This window comes from Scatophagus argus, chromosome 6 (assembly GCF_020382885.2).
Source record: "Scatophagus argus isolate fScaArg1 chromosome 6, fScaArg1.pri, whole genome shotgun sequence".
NCBI lineage: Eukaryota > Metazoa > Chordata > Actinopteri > Scatophagidae > Scatophagus > Scatophagus argus.
In genome coordinates this window covers 4,330,537-4,348,384 of record NC_058498.1, presented here as the reverse complement: position 1 = coordinate 4,348,384, position 17,848 = coordinate 4,330,537, and the positions used below count along the sequence as shown (strand labels likewise).

Genomic DNA, 17,848 nt, shown 5'->3' with positions numbered 1-17,848 from the left:
TATTGCATGAGACACTGGGACCTGAGACCGGGATCAGATCCAAACCAATTTTGTTTAAATGCCCAGAGATTAATGACTCATTTGGGTGTGTGTGTTTCTTTTATTTGCTCTTTTATCACAGAGGGAATAAACAAACTATAAACCTGTCAGAAATCAGTAATTTTATGATGTAATCCCTGATTAGTAACCAAGTAGGGTTGTGATGGTAGAATCCATTCAGAGTTGAATTGTGGTCTTATAGAAGTCTTTCTTGTTACTCGCTAAACCAGATGCTGGTACAGATGAGCCATGAGGGCTCTGCTGTATCGACCAGCTGTCTGTCACTTCCTCTTCTGTCTCCATGCGCACAAAACACACGGTAGAACATTAACCAGTGTCTCCCCCGCTGTGTGTGTCGCCCTTCATTAATGGCTCGGTGTGTTTGCATGCATCTGTGTGTGTGTGTGTGTGTGTGTGTGTGTGCCACATTACACCTACAGCTGTAAAAGTGAAGCAGTGAGATCACTCAGAGAGATAGGCGTGGTGGGATGGAGGGTATAAAGGCTTGGCTATAGCATTAACCATAAGATACAGGACAGGTGAGGAGGAGATGGTCGTCCAGGAGAATCAGTGAAGTGGACAGAGCGTTTGGGAGAGAAAAAACAGCCAAGTTTAAGAGGCGTGAGAGAAAAGTGGCAGGGGCTGCGATTGGAAATAAGGCAGCAGGTGGAGTGTTGTTATTCTGGACCAACAGTGGATCAGATTTAAGCCCAGTTTCATTTTCAGAACATCCCTCCTTTGCCAGTGTGGTGTAATTCACTTGAAAGGTCAGCTTAGGTAGAGTTTTGAAGCCCACGAGATACTTTTAAAACCTCACGAGCCGTTACCGTTTGAAACATCAGCATCACAATGTGTTCGGGCAGCTTTGCGAGGTGTCTGGGGTACACTCTGTTGCCTCTGTCGCTTGTGTGTGTGCTGTGTAACATCCTGCTCTTCTTCCCCGGTGGAACGTCTGTGGACAGCGGACACATCACAGAGCAAGTCTGGTACTTTGGAGGCATTCTGGGATCTGGATTGCTGGTGAGTATGATAAGATTACAACACCGACAGCCACTATGGGATCACATTTAGAACAGACTAGAAGTCACTGAAGGCTTAGTGATTATTCTAATGCCTTTTGAAATAGTTTTTCAATATGCACATCCGCAGGGCATCATGATGTCATCCATGTGTCTGTGCGGCCTAACGAACATAGTAAATTATGAATAAAACAGCAAAAGTTAATTATTTTCTTTAAATATCAATCTGACAGTTATTCCTGTGACTGGAGGATTAGTTGTTTATTTCGTACACTGTCAGACAAAAAAATGGCCATTAGAATATTTTAGAGCCCAGCGAGATGCCTTCAGATTGCTTGTTCCATCTGATAAACCAGATCCAGAACTTAATGATGTTCATTTTATCACAATAAAGAAAATCTTCCCATTTAAGCTGGAAATAAATCATTTTTTACATTTGTGCATGAAACAAGAAAATTATTTTGCAGCTCTAAAAGTTATGGGTGGAACAGTTAATGGTCTCATCAGATCTTGTGTGGTCCAGCTAGTTCACATTAGAAATACTTGAAACACAAGAGAACGTGATCATAAAAAAGCCTCTTAAAGGGTCTGTCTTTCAAATAATTTTGATGGCATATTTGTTGAAAAAGTGTGTCAGTCCGGGTGAAAAGTATTGCAGCTTTAACAAATGGTTTGTCATATGATACTGTATAGCTTAACGACTGTATGGTGACACATTAGGCACTTTAATTTCCTCCTGCAAACAGCAGAGGGACAAATAATTCATCATCTGCCAAACTCACTCAGATCTGTACGTTTCTGTGTGTGTGTGTTCTTGGTGTGTGTTTTGGACAGATGATCTTCCCAATTCTGGTCTTCCTGGGTCTGAAGAACAATGACTGCTGCGGTTGCTGTGGCAACGAAAGTTGTGGGCGGAGATTTGCGGTGAGGAGGCGTTTCACTGCTTAACGTCTCCAAAGTCGGAGGACAGGAAGATTAGGATGCATGCATGCACAATAGTTCTGCAGAAACAAAAATATGTAATGTTAAACACGGAAGCATTTACACGCCTCAGTTATCCGGGATTGGCTCAAAAAAACACGGGCGATTAGGAAGTCAGTCATACGTTTAAAGGTTCACTGAACAGGATTTAGTGAAAACGGTTTGGGTGCAGACTGAAGCCAAACGAACAAGCCTCATCTCACAGTCCCTTACTTTAAAGAAAAACTGAAAGGTTGACCCCACTGTTGCTCACGCTGATCAGGCTGGGTGGCAACTTTGACTGCAATCAGAAGAGTAAATCACCTCACACCCAACAACAAGAAAGACTTGGAGACACCCGGAGAGAAATTTGCAGGAAAGTTACTTTAAACAGCTTCAGTGCGAGTGAATGAACCTGCACGTTTGGTCACCTCTTTGTTTTGAATATTTGACACCTAGGAAAGGAAAGGAAATTACTTTATTAATCAGTTTTCAATAAAAAATCAAATCTGAGAGGAGACTAAATTCTGAAATCCCGTTTGCAGCGTGAAAACTTCAGTCACAGTTTATTTTACTTTTTTGGTGACAATAGGTAAAAACAAAGATGACATGAGTCCTACGAATGGACAATATTTATAATATATAATATATTATAACAATATTTAGAAATTTTTATTTCCACTCTACCAGTGGATTTATTGCTGTGTGTCACCTGTTAACTGTAGAGTCTAATCACATGTAAAATAAACACTATGCTAGTGTATACACCCTCCATGATTTACACAGCAATAAATGTCAAAATAAAACTCACACGCGCACGCACACACACACAAACACACACACACACACACAATTTGGTGAGATCTTAATCAGCGAAACAACATGTAGTTCCTCCGACGGGAGTTTCACATGACTTTACCAAACAGAGCGCGTTTTGTTCTTTTTCAGACACACATACTGATCAATACTCCAGGAATTTCTAGGTGTGTGTGTGTGTGTGGTGCACAGGAAAGAATCAGCAAACAAAAGTCTGTCAGATTGACTTCACACACACACACACACACACGCGCGTGGCGCTGTGTTCGTGACCCTCAGCCTGCTCTCTGCACATTGAGAGAATAACTTCATTGTTGTCACAGAATTTCAAAGCGAGACTGTTTAAGGTATTGATTCCCAATATGAGTACGTGTTCTGTCTGTCTCCCCCTGTAGATGCTGACCTCCATACTGTTTGCAGGTGTGGGTGTTTTGGGTGCTGGTTACTCACTTATAGTTTCTGCTGTGGCCATAAACCGTGGACCTGAGTGTGTGGTTTACATAAACGGCACAAACAAGCAGTGGGACAGTCCCTTCTCAAATGGGTGAGGCACAGGGTTCTGTTCAGTGTTACACTCACTTGTTATTCTAAATTACATGCATGACTACCAGTGCACAGATGCATAGGATATGGAGTTTCTTACCGTGAAGAATAAAAACTACATCTTCAGTAGCCTGGAAATTAAGCATCTTATTACATTTTTTTTCATAATTAGGACTATTTTTTGTTGATGGAATAATTAAACATTTTGGGATTCATTCGGTCTCTTTTCGAGCGTACTTGTCATTTCCCCAGTGAAGAGTTCAGCTGTGGTTTGTGATGTCTTACAACACAAAAACAAAACAAAAAGCTACTAAAAACTAAAACAACTTTCTTTTTTCCCCTCTTTTTCCAGTGACTACCTGTCCAACAAAACTCTGTGGTCCACTTGTTTAGAGCCAGGTGGCGTGGTGTCCTGGCATCTCTCTCTGTTCTCTGTGCTGCTGGTCATGGCTTTAATCCAGATGGCGCTGTGTGCAGTGCAGGTGGTGAACGGCCTGCTGGGAGCTCTGTGTGGTGGCTGCTGTGGAGGAGTCAGTATCTGAGATGAGATGAGATCATTTTAATCAGTTTATGAGAGGAGTTCAGTACATTTGGAGAGAAATCTGAAACTACCCACATCTCTTATAGTATTAATATTATTATCATTATTACTATTACTATCATGTATGTTTACCTGATGAAACACCTGGATACTTTCTAATAATTGAAAATCAAAGTAATAAACTGTATATTGGTTAGCTGACTAAATAATAATAACAGAGGAAAACACATGTAAATGTTGATAATGTTTGTCTTTCAGAGCGACTGAGGCGTCTGAGCACTTCCTGCGAGAGTCTGAAGACAGCTGTTTCCTGTATTTATTCTGAGGGTGACAGTAATCTCTTTCTTTATCCCACAGCTACAAGTTTCTAAGTCAGAGCTCATTGATTACATTGTGTATTCTAACCACACTGGTGAAATGACAGAGCTCTTATATAAACGGTTTCTCATTTACTCTCTAGCAAATACTGATGACTCAATTTTCCAACACTAAACACTGCAGTTAATGTGTTCTAGAATCAGTTCTTTTCCCCATTCAATCAAAAGTAATAAATAGTACTAACTATCCAAATTGTGATACATGTATGAAGAGCAGCAAAAGCAAATAAATAAATTATCCATTCAAACTTAAATAAAAGTAGCAATCAGTTCAAACGTACTGACTTTGTCCCTTCAGATAAGACATTTCTGCTGCATGACTGCCCCCTGCTGGGCGTTTTGATCGATAGACATGAATCTACACCATCAAGAAAATCATCTTTTATCTTGAATCTTGTTATCAGTGGTCACTATGACACATTGCTCATTGTATGGATGTAACCACATGTAACCACTTTCACTTGTCATTTACACATGCTTACTTATGTGGGCCCTCCCATAATGTGTCTGAAGTCTCATTAAAGTATGTCCTTCTTTAAGTGTGTGAATGTCTGATCTGATTTCATGGTGGTTTTACTAACATCAGCAGCCAGCAGCAGTTACACACCCGTCAGCTCGTGGGATATGAATCTTACTGTCTTAAAAACTCAGTGTCTGTCAGCATTATTATAAAACTATTTTTATTTCTACTCCAATCAATAGCTCAGTGAATTAAATTTCTTTGTTAGATGTAATGTAGTTTATCTAGACAAATAAGAGTTGACACAATGACACAAAAATCTCTCTTCCCCTTCTGTTTTTCTTGTCATAACTGATTAAAAAAAAAGATTAAAGATATTTCTCCCACAGAGCTTCATTCATCATTTAAAATAAAACACTATTTTATTTTATTTTATAATTCATGACCTCAGTAAGGCCATTTTTACAATCCTGGCTGACTACAGCCCAGATTTTCATGTATTCAAGTAAGTTTAGAATTGAATTTATTTTATCTTATGATTTGTCTCTTGTTATATTGGGCTATTATAATTTATATTCATATATTTATTTAAGGCCATTTGGCCTTTAGATTGATTGCTGATTTTTGCTTGCTGTTTAGATCAGTTGAATTCGACTCGTGGCAGTTTTTCCTCGCCACTGTCGCCAAGTGCTTGCTCAAGGGGGAATGTTGGGCTCTCTGTATTACAATCTAATTAAAGAGTTTGGTCCAGACCTGCTCTAATTGGAAAGTGTCATGAGATAACTTTTGTTGTGAATTGGCGCTATATAAATAAACTGAATTGAAAATTGAATTTTTTGACTGCCAATCAATGCATGTCTTCAGTGAGGAAAATAAAAAAATGTTTTAACAAGTTTATAAATTACATTTTTGTCGAAACATTTATCAGGCTAAATATTTAGACTCGCTGTGTTCTAGCGGAACTTTAGTTCAAGGCCGCATATGAGCGAACACGGAAGGAATAGACGGCGTACCAAGCGCATTCTCTGTATTTCCCTCAATCGGCCGCTTGACCCCGGAGATAAACCGTGTATTCTCGATTAATGAGGTTTTCAGCCTGAAACAGAGGTAAATATAACGTCTGTTTTTCGGGAATGTGGTCTCATATTGTATCCAAGCGGTGAGAGGCTTCAGCTGTTTAACGTTAGCTGTTCGCTCAGTAAAGTTGACCGTGTTGTTAGCTAGTCTTTGCAGTGTAGGCTGAAGCTGCCTGGACGCTTTGATTCCAGACCTCTTCGTCAACAGGTTTTCTCTGTTGAGTTCAATAAAAATACGGCTGTTACAGAATCAGTCGTGTCAATATCAGTTTTAACCTTATGTGCATTTAATCATTTCAGAGCTGAAGCGAATAGTCGATTAACTCGTTTCAAACACAAATCGCCTGGTTTGCTTCATCTTTCATGATAGTACATGGAATGTGACTCTGTGTTAGCTTTTCCTGTTAACCTTCATTGTGTGTTTTTGTTCTAACGTGATGTCTGTGTTTGTTTTTCCCTCAGATGTTCTCTGTTGTATTTAGAAGAAGCGTTTTTGCAGCCCAGAAGGTAATAACCATGTGTGAGTTCTGCTCTCTAAAAGCTTTGCTGCTTATGTCTGTAAATTATTTAGTCATATTCAAACTAAATCATGTTTTAACATGAATGTCTTTTGAGGTGTGTCGCTGGGCTGGTCCGCCACAAAGATGCTGGACATCAGCCCTGAGCACAGCTTCTGATGGTGAATCCAGCTCCCTGCTGAGACATTCGGTCTCTTCAGCAAGAATGCCATTGTCAGAAAGGGATGATGGACAATTAAAATGTCCCGCTGTCCACAGTTTCAGGAGGGCTGAACTCCTCCAGAGGACTCAGACTTGTGTCGCTCCATTTTTACTGAGGAACCAACATTTTCACTCCTCTGTTGTGAGGTTGAAGAAGCGACCGCAGCCTGTTCCTCCTCCAAGAGAACTGGATCTGCTGCGCTATGACATGCAGGACTTGTGGAAAAGTCCCAAACCCGCTCTGTACCTGTGGTTTGCAGGGCTGATCCCCTTTGTCACCCCCACTCTGTTCATGGCTGTCACTGAGAGCTACTATCCAGAGTTGGCCTTTGCTCAGTTAGCTTATGGTGCATCCATGCTTTCTTTCTTGGGTGGAGCTCGCTGGGGATTTGCTCTTCCTGAGGGCAGCCCAGCTCAGCCTGACTGGAAGAACTTGGCCAACAGCGTGGTCCCTTCCATTTTCGCCTGGGTGACCATAATGATGAGCTACAGCTTTACAACTGCAGCCACCATGGTGATTATGGCACATGGAATCTCGCTGCATTATGATCTGTCTCTGCTGCCCACTTACCCCAGCTGGTTAAAAGCCATGCGCGCCATCCTGACCACTGTGGTATTTTTTTCTTTTCTCGGTGCAATCTTAATCCATGGACAATACCCAGAAAAGAAGATATTCTTGGATTAAACTGTATTATATATATATATATATGTAAACTGTAATATTTAAAATTAAAGAGCTACCATAATTTTATTTGGGTGATCATATTTCAAGGTATTTTGGGACAGCAGAAACTGGGATCTTTAAAAGCAAAACAGAATAGAATTTGCATCTAATGTGCACTCGGGACATACAGTATGTTTGTCTTTATCATTCAACATACTCTCAATATGTTTAAGTTACCAGAACCAAAAATGACTCCTTAAATTTGTCTCATTTGTCCCACCAACAGTTAAGAACCCCTGTCATCATTCGTCATGTTAAAGAGTAAAAAGAAACAAAATTGAGGAGCAAAGTCATTATCACAATGAACAATCTTGTGAGTTATTCAGCAGAAACTAAGTGCAGCAGTTTCTTTCTGTCCCTTCTTTGGTGCAGTGCTACAAATTAGCGGAGCCACTGTTGCTGTGTCCTTTTACGTGGCCAAGATCAGACAGCTTAAGCCAGGAGTATTACACATCACTGGGAAAAGCCATTATGTAAGATCTAAACTGGTGCAATCTGTACTTAAAGTATCGTGGCTCAAATGGCACAATACACACGACGCGAGTGACAACTTGTACTCGGTTTAGGATACTTCATGGTATACGGACTAAGTCTTCAGATTTAAGAAGTTCCGAGACTCTGATGGTCTCTTTATGTGATGCTGTGGCACATGTTCCTGTACATTTAACTACAATAAGCTGAAAATACACTCAAAATGCTTTTGTATACAAATGTTTTAATAATGTAAACACCAGCATCCAATCAACCAAATATTGAAAAGAAAGGCAAAAAAATGGTGGAGAAGTCCACAGATATCTGAGAAAAAAGCACATAAGGCACATTACTCCCCCATTCGTGGAACTCACTGAAAAGGTGCAACAGTGACGTCCTGTGTAAACCAACAACACTGGGGTGAAATCCAGACTTAAACTGTCCCAGACGTTCCATAATACGAATCACCAAAGTGAAAATACAGTATTGCACTTTAAAAGTTTTCCTCAGATTTCTTAGTGGAAAAGCTCCCCACTCAGTGGGACATCTTAAACTGTATTTTGGGAATCATTGCACGAGTGTCTATAAATGAATGAAAGAAGTGAATATTGTGAATATTCAACTTTTTTTTGACAAAGATAACAGAAAAACAAGTATTCCACTTCAGCATGGGCCTCATATTTTTAGACTGATAGCTAATAAGGTGCCTTTCGGTCAAACATTAAAGGAACATTTTCTGGTGTAGTGACATAACAGAATCCATACATTAAAAAAAATGACATTTCTACCCAAAGCAGAAATTAAACAAAGCAAACAAAATGTACTTAAATCAAAATTAACCTATAACCAATGTTTGTGGTTGTCAAATTCTTAATATCCACCTCTTTGGCTGATTCTGCTGAAAGTCAGCTGACCCAAACTGAGCCCTGAGAGTGTACTTAAATCTGTGGGTGCCTCCTAAACGCAGATTGGACAAAATAACACGCAGCTGGACGCCTTGTAGACGTCTTATTAATCCTTATTGGCCTATTGGTGCGAGTACTGCAGGAGTTTGTAAACACTTTTCTTTTTAACAATGGCTCGACAGTTTAGCCAAATTCCTGCAGTCACCTTCAAAAGCTTCTACAATGGCTCCATCTGCAGCTGTTTGAGTCCAGACTTTGGTGACCTTCGCGTAAACATAAAATGCTGCACATCCTCCTACACTCTCACAGACACACACACAGTCACAGATGACCCGCCTACTTCTGAATACCCAAGCCAGACCGCATGTACTCATACACCACGTAGCTGATGCTGACTGCTGGTATGACCTTCATGAAATTGGGCAGGATGCCACGGTAAAGTCCAAAGAAGCCTTCCTTTTCCACGATCTTCTTCACCATCAGGTTCATGGGCAGCTGCTCTGAGCCCTCGACAGAAGCTGAGAGCAGAAATAGAAAATAAAATCAATGTGACAAAGCAACAAGGAACTGAGAAGTAACTGGATTCTCAACACAGTGAGACATCCATGCTTTAAATGAACATAAAAGCATTAATTTGTTAGGCAAATTTCCAGGCAGTGCCAAGGGGTTTTACCATATATACTGGTTCCAAATCATTTCTCTCAAAGTTTATGAGCCATCTTTGAACCCATACATCAGATAATAATTAAACACACCCAGAGTGCTGTTCTGATTAAACTTGCAATGACTGATTTTGGCCGCTTGGGGGCAGTAGAAACAAGCTATAATATGTATATAATCAAGGTTGATATGACAAACTTGTTTATTAACAGTTGACTAATTCTCACTACTTGTCCAGCAGTTATGGAGCAGCTGTAACAATTATTTGAAGTTGTGTTCCTAATCACCTGATGAATATAATTCCAATATTCATTCTCTTTCCAGCCCTATTTTCAGTCTACACCTTGTGGAAAGTATCTGGTTTTGCTAAATGCTCCACCATCTTAACATGCTTGTTGCTAATTTTATGTGACTGTTGTTTGGTGCTGGGCAGGTAGGGCACAGGGTGGGGGTTTAGAGTTGGAAATGATTCACTTCATCTAAGTCCCTCTGAATATGATCATGCAAACTGTGTCAGTGATGTATTAAAGGTTGACAGGATTTTGAATGAGGTTTGGCTCTCTGCACCTTGTGCCTGCATCCTGGTGCGGATCAGAGCCAGGGGGTAGCTGGCCAGCTGGCCACAAGAGCTGGATATGGTACCGCAACCGAGCAGGACCAGAATGCCGGGGTTGGCTGTGTCTTTGGCGTAGTGGGACAACCAGAGGTTCTTCAAGCTCTGGTGAGGACAGAAAAGTGTTGAGAGGGAGGAGTTTCAGTTTTATTTCACAACATCAATGTGTGACATCTATAGAATAGCTTTGTTTCTAGGCTTTGCACATGAGACTGAGCCAGCATCACGTACCTCGTACACTGCCAGATCTATACCAGCGTAGGGGATGATGCCCAGGATATTGGGGATGTAGCCCTTGTAAAATGCCTTCACTCCCTCCTTCTTCAGGATTTTCTTGGCACAGTCAAACATTCCTGAGTACTGCCCGGTCTTCCTCAGGGTCAGACGGGTTTTCATCACCTGCAAAGGGCGCAGATTACCCATCAGTGCTTTTGCTCACAGCAACAAGCAGCTGGGGATCAACGGTAAGAACGTACGCTTCACTTTGTCACTGCCCCTCCATTTAAATTGAGTACCAACAATTTATTCCCTGGTGCTCAGGTTTGAGCAGAATGTGGTCAAAACATCAAAATAAGCTCCTCAAAACACTCCTACAGCATCGCTCATCAAGGACAGAAATGTACACAGATGCACATGTAAATGCTTCCACCTGTGCTCACCTCCATAGGATAGATGGCAGTTTGTGCTGTGGCTCCAGCAAGCGATCCAGCCATGAACCTCTCGTGGGTCTTGATCTTCCCTGGTTCCCTGGACAGCAGCTTCTTATACTGATTACAACACAGCGACAAGGAAGCATTGAATCAACACTCAGTGAGTACTGAGGGTCATCTAACAAACTGAAAGTGCATGTTGGGGTTTCATTAAAAACTTTTACTTGTGCGGCAATTTCACGATCGTCAGTATTAAAGTGCTTACGCCAACAGTGACACGCTGAATGATACACTGAGAACAACGGCGTACAAAGCGAGAAAGAGTTTTATACTTTCTTTCTGTTTAAAGTAAGTGAAATGAATTTACCTGCTCATAGGCCATAAATTTAATGGCTGTCTCGGGGGCAATCTTCAGCACGTTGATACCGTTTCCTCTCCACAGGGACGCCAAGCCGCCTTCTTTTAACATTTGTTTAAAACCACCAGACAGACTGATTTTGTTGCTCTTGGAGGCATGCACCTGCAAATACAAACACCTTGCAAATGTAAGCGATCATTTTAAAAAGTGAATATATTTATACTGCTGCAATTCTGTAGTATATAAGTATGATCAAATATGGGATTAAAGCCACAAGAAAAAATACTGTAAAGACTTACTACCTCGGTTCACTGATTAAATCATTTTTTTGTTTGGTCTGAAAGTTAGGAAAGTTAAAAAGTAAAAGTAAAAGTCAGAACCTTATTACAAATGTGATTTATGAAGAAGGTCGGACAAAGGGGGACGTGACAGACAAGCAATAAACAGAACAAGATGTGACACACCTGCATGAACACCTTCATCCTGTCCAGCGGGGCGGTTCCTGTACGGGACACGGCGCCGGCCATGGCCCCCGCCGACAGCTGCTTCCACCACAGACCGGTCGTCTTCTCCTCCTCTGTGAACTCATCCGGGATGGTGAGGCTGTCCCCAATGTCCAGCACCTACACACAACACAGCAGAATTAAATCACAGCGAAAACAGACGTGTGCGTTTAAAAATAGACTGACAGCTTCCACTGGAGCTTTGTGTCATTTCACATGTAACTTCAAACCCTCCTTTTGAGATTCATTTAAAGTAACATTTAAATCACACAGCTTACAAAAAAAGTCCCACATGATTCACGACTTTGCCTGGAGCTTAACCCCCGGCAGGACACGATGAACACACTGTCCTTATACAAAACCTTACATAACTACAACTCCAACTCCTTGTGGTGAGATCGATTGCGTAACTGCATGGCACAAACCGGTTGTCTCAGTTGATATTAGTCGTTAATATTAACATACTGTCTTGTGTGCAAGTGCAAGACATTAACAACATCACTTACACTTGAGCTGTGACTGAAAAATGGAATCAGATGTGTCCTTAGGTAGACGTGGGACAAAACTATAGGAACATTTGTACTGTGTGATAAAATGCAAACTGCTGCATAAAAACCTTCAGAATACAGAATATAAACGAAGTGGGGATCCCTCTTTTTCAGTATGAGAAAAAAGCAAAATCGACCAGTTCATGAAAAAAAACTTTGGTTTGCCTGTAATATATGATCTTAACTAAAAATATAAGTATATATTTTAGACAGGTAACCCTTAAATTTGAGTGCTCTACAAGGTCACTACAAGATCTGTACTGAGGGGGACTTTTCACAGCTGAAAAACAAACTTGTAGTATATAACCGTAAGGCTGTTTTTAAAAGGAACATATGTTAACTTGCTTTTCCGCACTTCACTTTCCTATCATTTATTGTATAAGTCGAGGCCAAAATTCAGTCTGTGATAGGATGAAATTTACTGCCAATATCAGCCACACTAATTTATCAATTTCAGATTCTATTATGAAGACACATAATCCAAGTTTTCATTCACACCCAAGTGACAACCTACTAGTACTGAGGCTAAATACACAGACCTACCATGTCCACCTCCACCTCATAGATCCCCCCATCATCTTCAAAGTCGATGAAAAACCAGTTCCTCTCCTGTTGCTGCTGCTGCTGGGGCTGCAGCAGAGCCATGGCCATCTCAAGCCTTTGATAAAGCTGCTAAACGCCCCTAAAACTCTACGTGTCAGACCGCTCAGGATCCTTTACACGAGTGAAAAAGTGCCCGATGAGATGCTGAGCGTCTGCAGATCCAATCCAGTCTGAGGGGACAAACACTGGATCCCAAGTAGCCAGTGACCATCGGCGAGAATATTGGAGATTGAGGGAAGCTGTCACTGCCATAGACGTTACCACCAATGCTTCATCTGAGCTGCCTCACTACGGTCCGGTCTCAGGCTCACTTCCTCTGTCCTCGACCTGTCCTGATCCCACCCACTGAGCTAATCCTACTTTAGGTTAGCCTGAAATTAGCTCATCTCCACCTGAGTTTAGCAGCCTCGGGTTCATTTAACCTCTGAGGTGAGTCTCGGTGAGCGGAGGCAGTGAACGTCAGAGATTAGCCATTAACTGGACCTGGCTGCGTCTCTGACATGCAACCCCCATACATACAAGTTTGTTTCTATACGAGCCAAAAATCCACAACTGAAATTTTCAGTCAAAGGATTCGCATATTCTTAGTTTGTCAAACTAGCTGTAAGAAAACACAAGAAATTTTCTTGCCTCTTCTAAACGACCTCTTTTTCCAAGATAAAGTCATCACGTCACTCTTCTTCCTCTCTTCACACCCTTCTTGCCCAAGTCCCTGTCCAGATCCAGCATTGTCTGTCAGCTCTTTCACAACTTTCCCTGTTAGTGCAATCAGTTTAGAAAGTGAGGTCTGGGACAGTCAAAGGACACTGAAGGCACAGACTGGATTTTAATCAAAGTGATGGTTTACTTCTCTGCGCTCCTCAACCTGCTCCGGATGACATATATTGTGTATGCTACTGTCTCTTCTACAGGAAACAGAATAAATACCTGCACCATCCATCCTCATCAAACCAAAAGACAGAACGAGTTGAAAATACTCAGCTTGCCCTGACAATGGAGCTTTCACTCTGTGGTTAATGTGCTTCTCTCTATGCTGAACTAAAACAGTTAGAAACACACAACACACACACACGCTGACAGTATAGTCACTGAGTCATACCCTCCCCTTACCGTCGTGTGCTTCCAGTAGCGGATAATCTCCTGCAGGTTTGTGGCCGGGTTAAACAGGAAGTGCTCCCTCCATTCATTCCAGTCCACAGTCATGGTGCCGTCCACATCAATACTGTGCAGCAAGACAGACAGGAGACAATGTCAGCTTTTCTCTTCTTTTATTTTTGTCATTTTTATCGAAAATCTGTACATAAAGTTTATTTCAGACTTAAGTAACTGGGCTGCTTTATTGAATCAAATGGTCAATCGATGACTCATGGTTTTCATTAAATGGACCTTTTGTATTTTAGTACTGAAGGGAGACAACTCGTTACATGAATTGGAAATATGAGTATTTCACTAACGTGGATTTATTCATTTATAATTTTTTTCTAAATATTTTTGGCCATTTTGCCTTTTTTGATTAGATAAAATATAAAAGACAACCGATGGAAACTGGAAACAAGGAATAAATCGGGACAAAGAATTAAATATCAGGCACTAATTCATATTTTTTTCAATAAAATAAAATAAAAAAATAAAAGTCACTATTTATCCAGTAGATTTCACATCACATCATTCAGCCCTCCAAAAATGAAAATGGGACTTCTGGACGAGGAAGACGCCATTAAAAAGTCAAATTTCAAAATAAATTAATATACAAAAACAACTGATAGATTTCTGAGCTTACGTTTGTATATTTTAACTCTACTTTACACAAGTACGGAAATCTGTCCTCGGTGCTCATCTTTCCTTCATTTCCTTCCTCTGAGTCCCTTCAGCGGGCTGAAACATTCATCGTTTCTCTACGGTTTCCTAACAAATCTTTCGGTCTGATTCACACTCATCTGACTCACATCCGGCTTGACTTCTCTCTCGGGGTGTCGTAGTATCACGTGTGCTCCTGTACATCAGCTGCATCAAAACTTACTCGTGCAGACACAGAACAGACTGTACCTGCGTACACCTGGCCTGACTCGCCAGGTGTACGCAGGTACAGTCTGAGGAACACAACACACAAAGGTCCCAGATCTTTCTGTGTGTGTTGATGAAGTCTCAGACGAGGGTCCTTTGCAACCAGTTCCATTCAGTTCAAAAGTAAGACGAGATCAACTTTTACATTTTCATGAAGACTTCGTTATGTTCACGTTGTTATTTCACACAGCTGCAGTATTTAACTGTGTAAAAGTGTAGTAAAGTGTGACTGCATCAAAAACTTTGCACTCGGAGCATTAACTCATTTTCTCTTGCATATTAACCGTTTTTAACTTGTCTGATTCGTAACCAAAGTCACCAAGCTAACAGAAACTGTTTTGGGCAATTTTTAATCAAGTTCAAGAGAAAATTCAGCCAGTAATGATCTTATTCCGAAGTGCCTCTCCAACTCAGACCGACATCCAACTGACTAACATGTCTCTCCTTATCATACATCAGCCGTCAGCCCACTTCCCAGCCAAAACCCAGACTCAACTGGTTATCAGTCGCTCACACCGGTCCCCTCCTTCAACATCTTTCTCTACATTTTAGTTTGCGTTCATGGAGTTTTGCCTTCATCCACAAGTAAGCGGAGCAGGATATTTTCATCAGCCCTGGATAAGACGCTCTCAACTAAGTCTTCTGGAACATGGAGAGAGAAATACCTTTGAAGGATCTTCTCTGCCTCCTCTTTGCTGATGTCCAGTCCCATGTCAGCAAGCGACTGCTTTATCTCCATGAAGTCTATTCGACCTGTTGACAATAAAAACGCAGCAGTACTGATACGTCTCACATGCTTACGGAAATAAAGCCCCTCCCAACTAACACGATTTAAAATTCCCGGCATTTAGTTTAACATATTAGGAAAACTTGTGTGTATTATTTGAGCCATGCACCTGAAATCCATACCATCATTGTTTCTGTCCAAGCTCTTGAAGGTGAGCCGTAACTTCTTCTCGTGTTCCTTCAGATACCTGGTGAACTCGCTGAAGTCGAGCCCTTCGTCGCTGTCTTGGTCTCCAGAGGAAACTATTTTCTAAGAGAAAACACAGAACATGAACATGCCCGTGTCCTCCCTATCAGGGCGTGTTGGCTGGCGGCCGTGTGACCTCGTCACTGGATGGCGGGAGAGCTGAGGTGTTTAAGTTCAAGCAGCAGATGCTCGGCTCTGCCAGTTGGTGGCAGAATTACGCAGAGAAAAGCTGCCTGACTTTGAAAAGCAGTCGGTGCAGATGTTTATGACCTCTTTATCGCCACATTATCTCATAATTGCGTGGACAGTTAAAAGCTCCACTTTTACAACACCATTAAAGTTATCCGTCTCGCTGATGAGCGTGAGGAATGCAAGATTATTTGATCAGCAAAGGTGGGACCTTCCTCATGAAGTCACAGCCCACAATAAAAGCTCATCTACACCCGCAGTTTGAACTTTGAGACAGAAATCCTCATGCGCCCTTTCCTCACCCGCCAGCCTGTCGTCACTGAGGTTCTGAGACTCCTCCCTCAGGACATTTTCTCAACATCTAATTGAAGGGTTTTAGAGTTTAGTGTCTGGAACAAGCAACATGTGCTTTGATGGAGACTGAGGAGACAGGCTGGCACGGCTTGGGCTTCGGTGCCTTGCTCGAGGGCAGCTCAGCTGACGGAGGAGAAATCAATACTCATTAAAAAGTCATCAGCTGTTTTTGTAAACTCACAATGAACAGCGTGTGACAGCACTGAAAGCTCAGTAATAACTGCTAAATGGACCTTGTACTGAGACTGAAAGGTCTGACGCCAACCTGCACAAGATGTCTTTAAACTGCTCATGGGGGACTTGTCAAACTGCTTCTGCTGATGAAGATCGTGTTATGCAATCAAAAGCTCCAGAACTGCCACTACATGGACTGTAGGGTCAGACTGATTTCTCAGAGCTTAGGAAAAATGTTTGTTGTTTCTGATAGATACTCGGCTTTAAGTGGACAGCAGCTCTGGCTTTACCTACACTATGGAGCTGCGGCTGTGAAACAAATGCAGAACACAGCACACAGTACAGTAAAGTGAAGTAGTGCTGCTGAATGAGTGGGTGTTGAATTAATGACAATTTCCGCAATGTATTAAATCATTTATGAAGGAAAAATGACAAATCTATGTTGGCTACGACTTTCAAATGTTAAAACTTGCTGCGTTTCTGTGTTTTATGTGATCACAAACTGAATACGTGAAGCTTTTGGACTGCTGGTTGGACAAAGCAAAACATCTGTTCTTACTAATAATACTTGAGTAAATGTACTCAGTTACTCCCTCTGATGGTTACTTAGAGGTAATACAGAAGTACTGCAGCCGGACTTGATCTGACTAAAATGCAGTACAACACACGGTACACAGTGTTTGTGAGTACTTTCTGTCGTTGTAAGGCCTTTGAGTGTCGTCCTTCCTGTATCCAGGACCCTACCTGAGCTGCTCCTTGCCCTGTTTTGAAGCCCATGGCAGCCAGGCCTGCCTTCAGCTCGGACACATCCACCTTTCCATCCTTGTTGGTGTCCAGCTTGGCGAACAGATCCTCGTACGTTTTCGACGCATCTTCGGCGCAATGGCAGTCCGTAAAAAACAGCTTCCTTACGACTTGATACATGTTCGAGCCGATGAGCTAATCAAAACAAAACAAAAACGAAAAACTGGCCTGCACTTCTCCGGACAAACACGATCCGTACAATAAAACCGCTGTAGAAACACAGACAACCCGCCTCCTGCGGCTGGCACTTCTGGTTTGAAGCAGTAGTTCAGTCCCGTGTGACTTCACAGAGTTTTCCGCAGGGAAGCTTGGACGTCAAGTCGTGGAAAAGTCCTCATAAAGCGGTGTAGTATAGGATCCTTTGGTGGTATAATGCCCGAGGATGGGGTGGGTTGGCTGAAGGGTGGGGAGAGTCGGTTCAGTTTGCCGTAGAAGACCTCCTCTCTCACTGCGCGCACACACACACACACACACACACACACACGCACGCATTACAGACACACCCAGCAGGAACAACACACTAACTGTACTATTTCATCACCTTAACTTGAGGTACGCGAGAAAGCTGCTTTAATTTACCTCCCATCGCGTGCTTTCCTTTCTGATTCGCTCCGAGCTTTAAGTTTCTGACCCTCCAAACGCGCACAAAAGTTATCTTTTGTTGTGATTTTGTGGAGTTAATACTTCTCGCATATTTTGCATGTT

General features: G+C 41.8%; 3 protein-coding genes across 5 annotated transcripts; 2 read left to right on the top strand and 1 right to left on the bottom strand.

The window, feature by feature from the left end:
- The first annotated feature begins 540 nt into the window (after positions 1 to 540).
- Positions 541 to 5,131, top strand: tm4sf4 (transmembrane 4 L six family member 4). The gene is made up of 5 exons (XM_046392693.1): positions 541 to 1,059; positions 1,893 to 1,982; positions 3,230 to 3,378; positions 3,730 to 3,907; positions 4,177 to 5,131. The coding sequence occupies exons 1-5, from the start codon at positions 889 to 891 to the stop codon at positions 4,183 to 4,185; spliced, it is 597 nt and encodes a 198-aa protein (XP_046248649.1). The 5' UTR covers positions 541 to 888; the 3' UTR covers positions 4,186 to 5,131.
- A 581-nt stretch (positions 5,132 to 5,712) lies between these two features.
- On the top strand, positions 5,713 to 8,386 carry LOC124060225 (transmembrane protein 69-like). Of its 3 annotated transcripts, none has more exons than XM_046390901.1 (3): positions 5,713 to 5,862; positions 6,294 to 6,338; positions 6,447 to 8,386. In XM_046390901.1, exons 2-3 carry the CDS (start codon positions 6,294 to 6,296, stop codon positions 7,233 to 7,235), a joined length of 834 nt encoding a protein of 277 aa, XP_046246857.1. In that variant the 5' UTR covers positions 5,713 to 5,862; the 3' UTR covers positions 7,236 to 8,386. The 3 variants fall into 3 exon arrangements, with proteins under 3 accessions (XP_046246857.1, XP_046246859.1, XP_046246858.1); XM_046390903.1 differs by lacking the exon at positions 5,713 to 5,862 and adding an exon at positions 5,863 to 5,914; XM_046390902.1 differs by lacking the exon at positions 5,713 to 5,862 and adding an exon at positions 5,949 to 6,064.
- On the bottom strand, positions 7,970 to 17,605 carry slc25a24 (solute carrier family 25 member 24). The gene is made up of 10 exons (XM_046390897.1): positions 17,084 to 17,605; positions 15,559 to 15,685; positions 15,315 to 15,402; positions 13,696 to 13,807; positions 11,396 to 11,554; positions 10,941 to 11,093; positions 10,583 to 10,690; positions 10,155 to 10,322; positions 9,878 to 10,028; positions 7,970 to 9,168 (listed from the first exon to the last, which is right to left on the bottom strand). Exons 1-10 carry the CDS (start codon positions 17,261 to 17,263, stop codon positions 8,987 to 8,989), a joined length of 1,428 nt encoding a protein of 475 aa, XP_046246853.1. The 5' UTR covers positions 17,264 to 17,605; the 3' UTR covers positions 7,970 to 8,986.
- Positions 17,606 to 17,848: the final 243 nt, after the last annotated feature.